Below are 15,034 nucleotides of genomic sequence, written 5' to 3'. Positions count from 1 at the left end.
ACGGCCGGCCTCGGGAGCAGCCTGCGCGCCAGCTCCGAGAGGCAAACGAGGGCCTTCGGGTCCACCTGAGGCTCCCCCTGATCACCTGCACGCAGGCTGCACCCTGTGGCGACGCTCCGGGGCACTGACCCCGCTGCTCCCGTCCCCCGGTAGGAAGCGGAAGACCGCCAGGCCCCGGCGTGGGACCGGCCCCGCCGGAACCCCTCAGCGAGCCGAGCCCAGCGCGCCCCTCCCCGCCCCGCCACCGGCTGAGGGGGGCGGAGGGAGGCGGGAGCGCACCCAGCCACTCCGCGCCGTCGCCAGCTGAGTGACATCCGCCGTGCCCAATGGGCGCGGAGGCAGCCGGAGCCGGTGCGGTGGGGCGGGGCGCTCCGGCGGCCGGAGCGGAGCGGGGCCGCGCTGGTCTAGGCTAGCGGCAGCCCCGCGTCCCCGGCGGGCCGGGGCGAGCGGAGGGCGCTATGCTGCTTCACCTGGTAGCCGAGTTTGACCTGCAGAGGGATGTGGTCCCCTGGCTGGCGGCGCGGGGTTGGGCTGCGGCTCTAGGTAACGCCGCGGCGGGTGGCGCTGCACCGGCGGACTCCGCTGCGGCGGGGCCGCCCGCTCCCGCGCTCCCTGGGGAGGGCCGAGGAGAGCCCCCACCCTCACTCCGGCCGCCCGCCCGCTCTCGGCCGCCTCCGTGCGCTGCGCTTTCCCGCGGGCCGAGGGGCCGGACCTGAGGCGAGACCCCCGGGGCCTGCGCCCTGGGCCGCGCCGCCTCCGGTCGCGGAGGGGTTCCCTCATCCGGAGCAGGGCGGGGGGAGCGGCCGCTGCCCTCCTCGGCCGGGCCCAGAGCAGCGAGCTGCGCCCGCCCCCGGCCGCGTGTCCGCGGGGGGGTCGCCCCTCCGGTGCCGGTGGCCGGGGTGCTTGAGGCGGGGAAGTTTGGTGTCTTCAAGGAGGTTCTCACATGCGGGAAGCACTTCTGCACGTCTGCACTGCACAGCTTGATTCTATTATCTCTTCTGCCAAAAAACCCAAACACGTTTGGGTGTTTATTTTTTTCCTCCCCAAAAAGGCTTTTAGCATGACTCCCTCTCCCACACTACTCCCCTTTCTCAGAGGAAAAAAAAAAAAACCAAGACAACCCAAACACTCCTGTCTATGTGGTAAATGAGTGCTGGTTAAAATTAGGCAACGTGTGAGCTGTCACAGCAGCTTGCAATAGCCAACGCTACGCTGCGAGTGCTTGATGTTGTGGTTGGAAAAAAGAATGACCCCCCTGTATTCTTGGCCCTGTGGTTTTTTGCTTGTGTTTGTTCTCATTCATTGACAGGGCAGCTGGCTCCTGAAACTGATGGAAACCTTAGTCTGAAAAAAAATAATAATTACTACTTCCGTACAAATAGATGATCACTAATGCACCGTGTGATGAACTTGAAACCTCAGGTCCTTTGCTTGTTTTCAATTAATTCCAAATAGTTAATTTGCTTCCCACATTGAGGGATGTTATCAAACATAAGAACTTGTTTGGAGGTAAACAAGAAAGTGTCAGATTTCTTGGTTTTATAGAAGAAAATTACTTACCAAGCCATCAGTTAAAAAATCTGTTAAAAATTATTTCACATGTACTAGTTTACTGAACCACTGTTGAAGGGCGTACTGAAGGGATTTGAGGTAAAATTCTGAAATTCTCCATGCATAATCAATTTGGCTATGAATTTATCAGTTTGTGATGAATTCAGTGAGTCAACCTATGCATTTATGTCATGACGATCTCAAGATGGTGCTGACTTGTGTTTGGGAAAGGGACAACCGTATTCAGCTTTTTAAAATGTAATACAGACTCTTTGTTCAGTAAATGCCTCTGGTAATACAGAATCCGAAGAATCTAGGTTGGAAGGTGCATCTGATCAGATACCAACATTGCTGCATTGCATTTCAACTTTTGTTTGTGTATACTGACTTTTCACCTGGTGTAGTGCTGTTGGGTTAGGACTGTGAAGGTGGGAGGCAGGACTTTGAAAATATTCATTTAAACATCAAAGAAATACCTATTCACAGAAAGCAAGTAATTTTTAGGAGTCATGGTACTTTTGTGTCAGTGGTTTCAGATGTTACTCATATTTATTATTTTCTTTTCTGAGGACCTGAAAACCTTTGATACCATGTGAGAATTTGTAATTGCATGAGAGCTGGGAGCAGCTATGATGATGGCAGGGGAGAGGCACGTAAAGAGAACCAGCCTTGTTCTCTTTATTCCACTTATTTTTGTATGAGCTGCATATAATGGCCTTCAGGAAATCAAACACTGCATTCTGAGTATGTTGATAAGAGTTGTTTGCTGGGCAGGCAGGTTGGGTTGGCTATTTTGCAGTCCTTCATCTGCTGTTCTAAGCTGTGGGATGAGGAAGAAGTTGTAGTTCTACATGCAAAGTTTTACTGCAGGACTTCACAAGGGCAGAGATGATTGCCACTTCTTTGGCCCCATACCCCCCCGACAATGTTCAGTGACATGAAACTCATTTTTGATGCAGAAGTTTTTCAACACCTTTAAGATCTCTGTGTTTGGTAAATTCATTGACTAGGAGATTTCTTGTGGACCTTCTTCTCTAGCTTAAATTTGGTTCTGAGGAAGTAGTGTATGAGAGAGAAGTGTGGAGACTGTAGTACTCATCTTGAAAGATGGAGGTGGTGGTTAAATTACCGGAAGTTTCCACTAAAAGAAGAGCAGAATATATGGTTATTTGAGACTTTCTCAGTCGTCACCAGCTAGCCCTAATGTGGTGGTATTGTAGTGTACTTTGAGTGATATGAAACCGGTAGAAAGTGATGAGTTATTAAATGTACACTAGAGATTTTCATTGGCCTTCCACAACAAAATACAGACTTTATTTCCTTCTGATAATACTTGTAAAAAGGTTTTTTTCTTATCACTGCAAACTGTACAAGCCAGTTTATAATGTCAGCCTTGTGAAACTAAGTTTCACATGTCTTCCTTCATGATAACTGCAAAGTAACTAGTGTTGAACTAGACTAAGTGCCGGGAGTTGTGGAGAATTCTTTTCATTGATGTTTACTGAACCACAGGCTACCTTTATCTTAAAGCTGGTACCAATCATGCAGCTGTCAACCTTATTAAGGGCAAAATTTATACTTTTAGTGGACGTTCCATCTGAGATAAACACATTTTTGGTGACAGCAGTGATTAGAAAACTGAAAAGCAGCATCAGGAAAGCATGCATTTTTGTTGCCTTGAGTATGATACTTTATCTTTTTTTCTGGTATTTTCCTTTACTTTTTATTTTGTGCTGCTTTGTCCAGATGCGCTTTTCTTTTCTGTGACCATCCTAGCTTCCTGCTCATCTGTTTCCCTTTTATTCATACCCTGCATCATATCTCTTGTCCTGCATTGCTTAATTCTCTTGTACTGTAGGTATGTTGCATATATATATATATGGTGTTTAATCTTGTCGTTCTTGGGGTTTGGGTGGGATTGCTTTTTTGGGAGTGAGGGGGGTGGGTGAGCGGTGGTGTTGTTGCAGAATTGATCTTTAAAGATGTAGTTTATTTCCAGGCATTTCTTTGGGATGCTGAAGGGGCAGGTGGGAGCAAGTGACACTTTCCTCAGGCTAGTTCTGCCTCCCTGTAGCTTCTGAGGATTGGAGTGCAACATAACTGTTTGAACCCCATGTTGTGTATAATGAATAAATGCAATTTTTTTTTTTTTCTGTGAACGGAAGATAGTGAAAAGGCACATTCCATTTTCATTTCAAAAGGTAGTGGCCATTAGAATCAGAATTATAACAAAAGGTCAGGGGGTTACGTAAATAATTCTTTCCTGTGTGTTTTGAAACCCCTTAACTGTTTTGTGCTGAAGTTTATCAGGTTTAAATCATGATGTAAGAAATACTCTCTCCCAAAGGGAGTAATTTTGGCATATACAAAGAAGTATTCATATGTAAAAATATATTTAGTATCTTTGCTTAAAGCATGCATAAGTTGTATAGTGAACCAGCTCAAATGAAAATCCTGTGCCTTTTGATACTTATCATTTCAGATACTTCCGAGAATTCATCAGCACTCTATGTTGTAAATGTTGAAAGAAATGGAAAAATTATTTATACCTGGAAGGTAAGTCTGTCTCGTAACTTAATAAAAATATAGCAGAGAATAACACTGTATGTGTGTCTATGCCTAATTGAGTCCTTGTAGTGAGTAACCCTTTGTGGTGAGGGTTAGAACATGAAAACTTGACTGATTACAACTTAGGGGTTGGGCAATGGGAAAATACTTGTCTCCAGATGAAGATTAAGAATGTTGAAATGGAGAGTGAAGTACTGACCTAATTAAATCCATAGGGTTTTTTCTGTTGACTTTTTTGAAGGGCCGGAATCTCACCCTGAATGAAATGCAATTTCTTTAAGAGATAAACTCTTTGTAAGCAGCACATTCTTTCACCCTCAGAATTTCTCAGGGAAGTCTGACTATTAAATTCATGTGCACTGCTTTTTAGTTAAATAGTTCCTCCTACCAATATATATGTTAAGATGCCATTCATCTAACTTTAATTGTGCTTCTGCCTTTCTTCTTTGTTACTTTAAGGTTCATCTATAGCATTTTATTGCAAGTAGTCTGAAGTAACCATTGTTTATTTGATGTCTTCAAGTATCTAGAGCTATCTTTTTTAATGTAGGATTCTGCTCTCCATGGCATATGTATAGCTTTTAGGTTGAAACACCTGTAGTTCCAAGAGATTTTTAAATGGTTTGAGAAGGTTTCCCCTCGATGAGAGAAGCTGTGCTTCTTGTCTGTGCATCTTGTAGAAATTTTTAGACCCAGCTGGATTCTGGAAGATCTTGGTTCTTGCAGCCTACAGATTGGAGGTAGCAGACTCAGGTAGAATAGGACTGCCTTTCATTCCCCTCTGGCTCAACAATGCTAAAACTCTCCAGCTTCCCTAGGGTTAAGGGAAGAGGCGAGGCCTTCATCAAGGTATAATACATTTCAACTGTGGGTGGATGTTTCCTTTAGTATGAGCATAGGGAGGGGAGTCTGTACAAGACAACAGTAACCATAAAAACAACGCTAAAGAATGTGTCAAGTTTGGGTTTTTTTCATTGCTCAAAACTCTAGAAAGACTTAATGAAAGTAACTCATCTAGCTCCCAACAGGAGATCTGGTACTGTATATGTGTGATGTTGCTGCTTTCTAGCATCTGTGGAATCTCACAGTAAGCTTTTTTGGGCTTCTGGCAGTGGAGTCCAAGTGCCTTGTATGCTGTTCAGGCTCTTGCAACTGGCCCCAGGGATGAGTTGTAGCTCAAGGTTCACACATCTAAACATAGGTGTCTGCCTTCGTGCTAGGTGACTGAGCTCCCATTGTAGTCAGTAGGGATCTGGTCAAAAGAGTTGGTGGAGTTTAGAGAACTGGCCACTTGTAGCCTGTACTTCAGAAAGAGGTGTGTGAGGTGGAGGAGGTGGACAAATACCCACTAGACTCCACTGACTGAATAGGCCAGTGGCTCTCAGGAGGATTTAAACACCTAGGCTTAGTTCCCCAAACCTAGGGGTAAATAGGAAGTCACTGAAAATGTTCACTAGTAGTTTCTCTTTCTTAATTTTGGGAATAAAGTGACCTCTGCCACCTGTGTGGTAGGAATGGCTGGATGACCAAGCCTGAGAACTGCAACTAGGAAACTGCACAGCAGTGCTGCAGTTTTCACCTCTCAAATGCTATCCCGAAGGAGATGCTGATGCTGCTTCTCTTCCTGTTCTCTTACCATGATAAAGTAGTTCAAGCTTTTTTTCCTGAGTCAGCCTGCTGAAGAACCATCATCTATTTATTCCTCTATTGGGAAGGATGCTGACATATTTTGTTTGCTTCTACTATAAGTGATTTTATACTTGTTAGTGGGCAAACTGGAAGATAATTCCTGGAGTTTTCTCACAAAGAACAAATGTGTCTTAAGGTGATATTGCATTAAATATATGATGCTTTTTCCAGAGAGAAGTTGTTCATAGTGTATGGTACACCTTTCTTTCTTGAATCAATAAAAATTCTGCTCACCAGCTGAAAGTGTTGGTACCCGCTTAGGTGCTATTGATGTCAGTGGGAGTCAGTACATCTGCAGTTGTCTGTGTACGTGATAAGAACATGTGGGTATGTCTGCTCCAAAGTTCACATTTGTCTAGGTGGCTTGTATATAGATAGGAGCACGTGTGGTGGCCCAGGATGTAGCTGCATAGCCCTCACCTGGTGTCCTGAACAGGCTGGGTCCTGAGCTGCTAACGCTCCACCTCTCCTGATGTCTGTGCTTTTGTTAAATTAGTTATGTCTGTGTCAGCTGCAGTCACACTTTGGGACTGTAATACTTTAAAGCAGGACTGAATTTTTTTTCCCCCCCTTTCAAGAGTAGAAAGCTAAGAAACAGCAAGTGTTGGGCGTATTGTGTGTCTGTCTTTTTACACTTTTTACACTACTGACTTAGCAAGGGTTCATTCCAAATGTTTCTCTTTCTGAAACAGTCTGTTGACAATGTATGGGTATAGTTCTGTGGTTCTGGAGATTTCTGCAAACCTTTTAAGAGGAGTATCCATTCATATTCACGTAGAAGAAAAAAAAGTCTTGGTATATGCATCTTAGCGAATGGCAAGTAGTTTTAGGCCCCAATTTGACACTTCTTTTAAATGTTTACAAACTTGTTCTGAAATGTAAGTATTCTGTGTGCTTTGCTATTGTGTTCAGCTAATTACATCATCACACTGGAAAGCTTACCTGAGGAAAACAGACTCCTTTTAGTGTCTGCAGTTAGTCCTGTTTCCTTAAACTTACATTGGAGAAAACACAATGTAATTACAGCTTCTAACAAACTACAGATTTTACTGAATTGTTAAGGCAGTTTAACATCTATTTTTCTTTCTTTCTCTCTCCCACCTTCATGATAAACTATTTATAACTAACGAGCTGCCACTTTTGCAAGACACAGCTATATGTCTGTCAGCCTTTCCCGTTGGTTTTAGAGCAGCAAACTTCAGTTGTGACATTGTCAGTGACGATAGTGCACAAACAAGGATGTAAACTAAACTGAGCTGCCCTGGCTTGTTTCCTAATAGATACAAATAGAAAACAACATTCATCTTGCTAAGTGTAAGAAAATCAAGTGCATTCTGCATGAAATCAGGAGAAGGTGGAGAATGAGCTTTATTTTCAAAGCTTATTTTAGAGTATTACATTGTACTGTAGTTTTGACAGTGTCTGTCTTTTATGACATTGATAGTTGGTGTAAAGGAAGATGTTTTTAACAAGTGAATTCTAGTGTCAGTGCTTGTGTTTTGCAATTCAATACAAGAATCTTTAGAGTAAACATGAAAACAAGTGTCTTGGCTTACGTGCAGATAGGAACACTGATGTAGTTCTGTTACCAGTCTTGTATATTTTTCAGTAGCTAAGTACAGAAGCTGTTAGCATTTCAGACACACTTGGAAAGAACGGTCATTTGTGAAAGCACTTGCTTAACCTTAAATTAGGAGGCCTGAAGCCTGTATCTTAATATAAAGACATTTTGTTTTCCTTGTTTAAGTCAGAAGTCAAAGACTTTTGTCATTGCCACAACAATAATGAGACACTCAGAAGCAGACCCCTTAGGAAGAGAATACTCAGGCTTTTGTTTTAACTTCACAAAGCAAGATGCTGTAACTTCGTAAATAACCACAGATTTCTCCCCTCTCCCCCCAAGCTGTAGTTAAAACAATGATGCTCACTGTTTGAGTACAAGCCTATGTGGCTGCATTTCATTTCAACAGTTTAGCAATTCAGTGCCTATACCTTAGAGTACATTAATGGACTTCAGCTTGATTTGATGTACAATATATGCTGCCAAGCAGAATTTATTTTACTTTTTTTAAAAATATGTTGAAAATTTAAAGCATGGTAAAAATTACCAAGAAGAAAAGTTTTGATTTGTATAGTCTTAGAAGTGCCCCAAACAAAACCATTGTACGTTATTATCAATAAGCTAGAAAGGATGTGTATTATGTTTCTTTTCAAAGGCAGCAGGCTAATGGTGTCATCTGAGCTTGTGAAATGTATTTAGCCTTCAAACAATCATTTCCTAAGGCAGAGCTGAAATCCTTTCTCCAGCCTGCAGCCAGGTCACTGAAAGATGTGTTTGGTGATGTTTGATGCTTCTGTGCTCCCTTGTGGAGCAATGACCCACCGTGTTGGTGAAGTTTGGAATACCAGCCTTAAATCTTCCAGGGGCCATAGCATCCCCTTTCATTCTTGTACAGACATCTCTCTTCCTGCCCCTACTGCCTATAACTAAAACCACTTTAGAACTGAAGTGAGAGAGGCGCTTGGCTTATGCAATGCCTTGTGGACTGTGGATTGGCCACATCTCAGCCTTATCCCATATGTTGGTTTTAAAAGGAAAAAAAAAAAAATCTCCTTCTTGCCTAGCTTTCTTGGAATTAGATAATTAACTGCTTGTTTATAGGACAGGGAAGTGTGTGGGGATGTGTGTCAAGGGGTGGGGGAGAGGAGAGGGAGGGAGGTAAAAAACCCCCAGTGTTTAACTTTGTATATATTTACACTGCCGGTGCTAATTTGTTTTCATCCATAGGGAAATCAGAGAAATACTCACATTGGATCGTACGATCTTCAAACTAAACAAAATGAGGTGAGAGTAATACCAGGCTTTTCCCTGGTGAAGACAGCGCTGTTGTGTTTCAGATTTTGATGCTTTGCAACATGGTATGTTACGTCCTTAAGGAGTATACGCTTGTTTGAGACAAAAGAGAGACCAGAGAAGGTATTTGAATGATGCTGTGTAGTATTAAGATGCAGAACATTTCAGAATATCTGAATGACTTGGGAGTACTAAAGCATCATGTCTGCAATCTTTCTTTCTGAACAACCAATTCACGCCCTTTCTGCTTCTCTTCACACTGAATAAGTGTGCTAAGAGGTGAATGTTTTGGAGTTTAGTTGTTATATGTGCATCCTCAGTCTCTTTGGTGCTACAGTTTGTAAGAAATTATTCTAAAACTGAATGTAGTGCAATTCAGTGGCTGGAATCATGATAACAGGCCTTTGCAGGTGTGTCCATAACAGTATGAAATGGGTGAAATTTCGTATTTACATAAAGGTCTGCTGTGCTGCTCTAGTGGGAATATGCTGCTCAAAAGAACCAGTAAGAAACAAACAAATGAGAAAAAGGAGAAGTGATGCAATTCAGGCTTGAAATATGGTTCTTCTGGCTGTGAAATGATTTGCTTTAAAAATAAAAATGGTGTACTGGTCAGCAGTGTTTTCCTAAGGAGGAGTAATTAGATGGTTTTCTTTATATAGTTAAAAAAATAATTTATTAGCATTAATGTGTTTCTCTATAGCATCTCTATATGTTTGAGAGGGATCTACGCATAATCAGTTGTTCAGTCAACAACGAAAGGACATTATTGGGTAAATATGTGTTTTATCATTAAATTTTTTTGTGTCACGGTAAAGATGATTTAGTTTAGTAGGATGATACATTTGTGTCTAGAATTACTTAAATCTATTTTGACCCATATGTTGCCCGTAGCAGTTTATGTATTTCAGTGGATCCATCACCAAATAATCTAGGTAACAACATAAAGAGACAGCTCTAACAATATTGTGTTTTATTAAAAGAAAAATCTGAGACACACTGACGCTTTGTTCACTTCCCCCTCCTGCATTTATACATGCCTCCTACATCTAGAAGAGCTTCTGTTGTTCCTTTAACGTAAATGTTTTTGGTAAAAAAAATTCTGATGCTTGCTGTTCAAGAATGTTTAATGAGATTAATATCAAATATGCATGCTCACTGTGGTTGTGTTTTTTGGTTTTTTTCTTTAGCTGTCAGCTTCCGTCAATATACAGAGGAAGCAAGAGTAAGTCGGCTATTACAGTCAGGTACTACAAGTGGATTGTTTTAATACAGTTAGAAATACTGTACCCTTTTGCTTTTTTCCCCATGTAATTTCTGTTTAGAAAACAAAATTGTGTATAAAACCAAATGTTATCTAAAATGTGTTCTTTTTGCAGTATCCAAGTATTTAACGTTGCTAATTGAAATTCAACCCATTAATAATGTGAGAGTCCTAAAGGCTGTGGACAGCTGTGTTCGAGTGCAGGTAAATTATTCAACTAATCTATATATAAGCCTTTTTAATCCACTGTGCTAGAGAGAAAAAGTGGCTGACTGCAGAAATATCTGGTGTTATCTTGCAACAGTGTGCCTATGTTTCTTCATAGGACAAAAAAATGACAAACTTCATAAAATGTTTGATGTAGAATATTTTTCTGACATGAAGGCTACTTTTTTCTCTTCAATCCCCTGAAGCTTGCAATTATAGTGATTGGTGACTATTAGTCTTTAATAATAGCTATTTTTATTAATTAAATATCATTAGCCTGCCTGTCTTCATTTAAAAATATGTAAATATCCAGCTAAAAAACCCATTTTAGATAAGTGTTCTAAACTGCTTTGGTTATTTATTTACTTTTGTGAAACTTTCTGTATAGTTTCTTTATCCAGTTGAAGACAGAAATACTGCTACAGAAAGTCGCCTCTTGCTAGTTTCAGAAGATAAATGTGAGTTCATATTTTGAAAATACATTGTAATTCTTTTACTTTAAAATGATCATTATAGATTATATTTTTGGTAGACTTTTGTTAAAAAACAGAAAAAAAGGTGTGTCTTTCAGAAACTGTAATTTAGTGGGAATTTTTCAATGTTAGCAGAAGGGCCAGCTTTGACTGCAATTATTTGCTTAGTTCATGCATTAATCAGTTATCTCTATCTCTGAAAAAGCTAAAATAGACTTTTATAGCTGCCTATATAAATTCAGGGCAGATCAGTTGACTATAAGAGATGGATTGTGGTTTAATGCGTGACAAGTGGGAAAAGAATAGGACAATAGTTCCTTGGATTCGGGTAACTTTGCATGCTCAGCCTAATCTAATGGGAGGGAATGGACAGAGGTGGACACTTGGAAAAAGCTGTTTATCCCTCTTGTCTTTCAGTCTTATTATAGACTGAGATTACTTTTCCCATCTTTTTGGAGAGGCCCATCTTCTCTGCTAAGCTAGACACCAACCTTCAGGTAGCTGGACTTCCACATAGTGCTGTGAACTGTATCACAAACATTTGTAACATCTGCTGAGTGAATCCTGCACCCTTCCCACCAGCAAGCTACCAAAAACTTTTAGGAGTTTTGTGTGGGAAAGGACTGTGAGGTGGTATTCACTCTGTGAAGTGAAACAGGGCTAGGGTGTAGTCTCAGGCACAGGCAGGCAGCTCTGCATGCTCTTTCTTTGTAAGTCTGCTCCTTGGCTTGGTTTGGCATATTTCAGTTAGCGCTTCTTGTGACGGTGCTGTGCTGATGTGGGCAGAGAACTGTTTCCATGAGGTGGTTTGGCTGAGGCCACCCTCGGCTCAGGAAGGGAAGAGAGTACAGGTCTCTGCAGAGGCACCTGTGTTCAGATTTCCTCTTACACCGAGTTGAACTTTCCTGGCCCTAATGTGTTTTTATAACATTCTAAGAGGTGAGATTGTTTAATAAGCTGCATAAAAGCATATAAAAATGTATGTTTCTAATTATTTTTTTTATATGTTTTAAAGATATTGAACAGTTTGACATTCGTGTTGTTGCAGAAGAACACAAAGTGGTAAGACTTGAAAAATCTTGGGTTTTGAGGTGTTTTGCTTTAACTGAAAATTTAAATATCTGTAATTATAGCTGGTTTTGTAGTTTTATGCGTAAGCAACACAGAGTATGTTAAAGAAAGTACTGATAGTATGGCAACTTATGCAGCTAACCGCAAAGCTGAAAAACCAGTATACCATGTAATTTATGAGGAAAGTTTCTTATTGTTTTTTTGTTTGTTGCTGAATGCTTCCATTGAAGTTGGGAGTAAACATAGTGTATGTGTGTGTGTGTATATATATATATATGTAAACCATTTAAAGTATTTGCAGAATCACCTTCCTAACTTTGCCTTTTGGGAGTCTGTGTGTCCCAGTAAAGCATTCATTTAAAAAACAAGTAAACAAACGAAAGACATAAAACTTAGATACACTCCAAGTACTGTGAATGTTCCAATCTCTTTTTCCCCTCATCTCTTTTTCCTGTTTTCAAAATGAATTCATCTTCAAGAGATTGTGAATGTTTTGCTTAAACTACTTATTATTAATAAACATACATCTAATACAGTAAAGAATTGTGTCACAAAAGCCGATGTTTCACTTTATGGAGACAAATGCACTCTTGGAAGGAAAAAGTCCTGATTTTCAGTCACTTTGAAGTCTTTCGTGGTTTTCTCAGTTTATCATTGCTTTTAAAGCAGGTGGGTTTTGTATACTAGATTACAGTACTGGAGCCAAGACTAAGAGTGTCATCAGAAAAACTAGATCAATCTGATGTCCTTCTAACAAACAGATTTGTTTTGGTTGACATGAAACCTCCCTACATCTTTCAAGAGTGCACTTATACAATGCCAACAGTTTTCCACAATTCTAGCCCTTTCCCTACTGCCAGTACTCTACATCATGTAGCTGCGAGTTTGGGCAGAAATCCCTTTTGTAGCTAACACATCTTCCTTCAATAGTTAATGTAGCTGGGTTCTCCTCTCCTTCTCTGTGATGAAGAGTGCAGTCTGTTTTTCTTTGTTCACTTTGAGCAGCTTGAGTGGTGAATTTCTTGCAAGCAAGGAAATCTCAAAATATTTGGTAGTAGGTGTACCCTGAAAACTCTGCTTCTGATCTCTTTAAACTGAGCACCTTGCACATGACAGAAGTGGACTTCGTACAGCTGACAAGTGGCATATTCCCTCCAAGCACTTCAGTATTTGCGCCTTTTCTGTCATTGCTTTTCTCTTTGAAGCCCAGGATGTGTGCAATTGTTACAGATCTTTATTTGATGACTTCTAATGTTCTTTGTTTCCTTTTAGGTGATTCAAAACTCAGGTCAGCTTCCAAGAGCCAGAGTTGCAGATGATCTCATTTGGGCACAATGGGATATGATGGAACAAAGGCTCTTCTACATTGTTCCAAAGGTAAGATGAAAGTCATTCTAGTAGTTTTGTTCCTGCCTGTCTCATGACAGTAAAATTTTGAGTGTGTGGGGTAATAATAGTGTGAATTTGGTTTTCATTATAGTAGTCTGTCTTGTTCCTGCCTCAAATAAAACTAAAGCAAAGGCCAGACTTGCCTTAACTGGTATTTGTGCATAGTAAATTGCAAGAAGACTGGTGGTCTCAGCGCTTTCTGTAAAAAAGGGTGGGTTTGTTAGTCTTTGACTTTAAAAAGGTCTTTTATTCAAAAGGATCTAAATCTACCAAAAAACATTGTGACTATAATGCCTCTTCTAGAAAATTCACATCTAGAAAGTTATGTTGTACACAGACTTACTGAGTGACTAAATGAGGGCAGGTTCTTGGCTAGAAATGCTGAAACTCTTTGGGTTTTTTTGTTTTGACTGAGGGACTATTTGCACTTGATGTATTCTACATAAGTGAAAATTGATTTTTCTTAACTCTTCTTAGCCACCAAAAATATACAAGTGTTAGGAAATAACAGGAAGTGAACTGTGATGGAGAAATGTATTCCTGTTTTTGTTTCTGAGATACCCTTTCTGAACTGACCAAAATAAGGTACAGTTCCTTTTGCCATATAGGTAGTTATGGAAAACGTTTTTTTAAGTTTCTAGAATGTGTGTGTGTGTGTGACATGTAATGTTGTGCTTCAAGTGGGAGCCCACGCAATTATAGATGATTGGCAGATAATGATCTGGGACAGGAAGGAAGCATGTCATAGTGCTATTGTGGGGGGTTATATGTGGTTTTTAAAGTCATCTTTTGTCCCCTAACTTCTGCATATCTGTTAGCAAAGCGGGTTGAGTATGTAGAGTGCTGTGGAGTATCCAGTCACTTTTCAGTCTATATGACATGCTTTTTATTTTATCAGTTACAAAACACGTCCTCTTAATTCCAGGAATCAAGGAGTACGTTAAAATGTGTCCAGTTTTATCCTGATGAAAATTTTAACTCAATAGTAAGTCATTAGTGTTTTATTATACAATGGTTTTTAGTTGGATTAATTATGTGTTCCAGACACTGATAGGGAAGTCTATTTCAGTGTCTTTTATTATTGGAACTTTTGCAGAGGAAAACTGGGTTTTGTTTTTCTGTTTCTTTTTTTCTTGCTACATTCTTTCCAAGAATATATTCAGTCAGTTTCAGGTGGTGCCACAGTAAGGTAACTTAAGTGGAAATGCACAAATTTTGATCTTCATGACATTATACTAATCTTATACTCAAGTATTGAAAAGCAGGGTTATCAAATGCACTAGACAAAGAAACCACGTACTAATTTTGTGTCAGTTTTAAGCGAGACACGAAAATCTGTTGTGGCCAAAATACAGAGAACATAAAAATTACAGGTGTTGAACATGTAAATGTTACTAGGCTTTTGTCCCAGTGGATGAAATCTGCTCTAATGCAGGATGCAGGGGGTTAAATAGCTTGCAAATTCTTCTCTTTTTCTTTTTTGTTTTAAAGAGTCTATTACTTGGTTTTGGGGGTGATTAGAGGAGGATAAATAAACTTTGCTAAAATGTTGAATCTGGTGAAATGTGAGTTCAACACATTTTACTGGGCTGAAATACTAATCATAGAGTAGTAACTTCACTAAACTGTTTTCATTTTTGGTTAACAGCTGGAATCACACCTGGATATTTCTGTAAATGACACACAATTAAAGTAAGGCGTTTTTATGTTTTGTTTTGCTTTTCTTGTAATATATTGGGTAATGTTTTACAAACCTAAGTAAAATTTGTATCTGAACCACAGTGTCTGTTTGCAGTTGCCCACATGGTACTAGAACATAAGAATAATATGAACACTGTGTCCAAATGTTCAGTTTCTCTCATTTTCATGGGGGTCAGCTGTAAAATGTAACTTAATCCTTGACTGCTTTTTGGTGCCATTTAAAAAAATTATTTGTCTGAAGAGCTAGCTATAGGTTAAATGATCCTT

At 40.2% G+C, this 15,034-nt stretch overlaps 1 protein-coding gene across 3 annotated transcripts in view; it reads left to right on the top strand.

The window, feature by feature from the left end:
• Positions 1-381: 381 nt before the first annotated feature.
• Positions 382-15,034, top strand: part of GSAP (gamma-secretase activating protein) — a 48,161-nt gene continuing 33,508 nt past the window's right edge. For all 3 annotated transcript variants that reach the window (XR_012623657.1, XM_074827862.1, XM_074827859.1), the window contains exons 1-11: positions 382-543; positions 4,034-4,107; positions 8,597-8,653; positions 9,366-9,435; positions 9,853-9,909; positions 10,042-10,130; positions 10,522-10,591; positions 11,622-11,668; positions 12,950-13,054; positions 13,992-14,051; positions 14,715-14,758. Coding sequence is in view for 2 of the 3 variants with exons in the window: in XM_074827862.1 (XP_074683963.1) it covers positions 459-543; positions 4,034-4,107; positions 8,597-8,653; positions 9,366-9,435; positions 9,853-9,909; positions 10,042-10,130; positions 10,522-10,591; positions 11,622-11,668; positions 12,950-13,054; positions 13,992-14,051; positions 14,715-14,758 (758 nt within the window). In the remaining variant the exon portion in view is untranslated. The remainder of the gene's footprint in view (positions 544-4,033; positions 4,108-8,596; positions 8,654-9,365; positions 9,436-9,852; positions 9,910-10,041; positions 10,131-10,521; positions 10,592-11,621; positions 11,669-12,949; positions 13,055-13,991; positions 14,052-14,714; positions 14,759-15,034) is intronic.

Source organism: Strix aluco, chromosome 5 (genome assembly GCF_031877795.1).
Source record: "Strix aluco isolate bStrAlu1 chromosome 5, bStrAlu1.hap1, whole genome shotgun sequence".
Classification (NCBI taxonomy): domain Eukaryota; kingdom Metazoa; phylum Chordata; class Aves; order Strigiformes; family Strigidae; genus Strix; species Strix aluco.
Note: the sequence above shows the minus strand (reverse complement) of the source record. Positions and strands in the feature narration are given on the sequence as shown.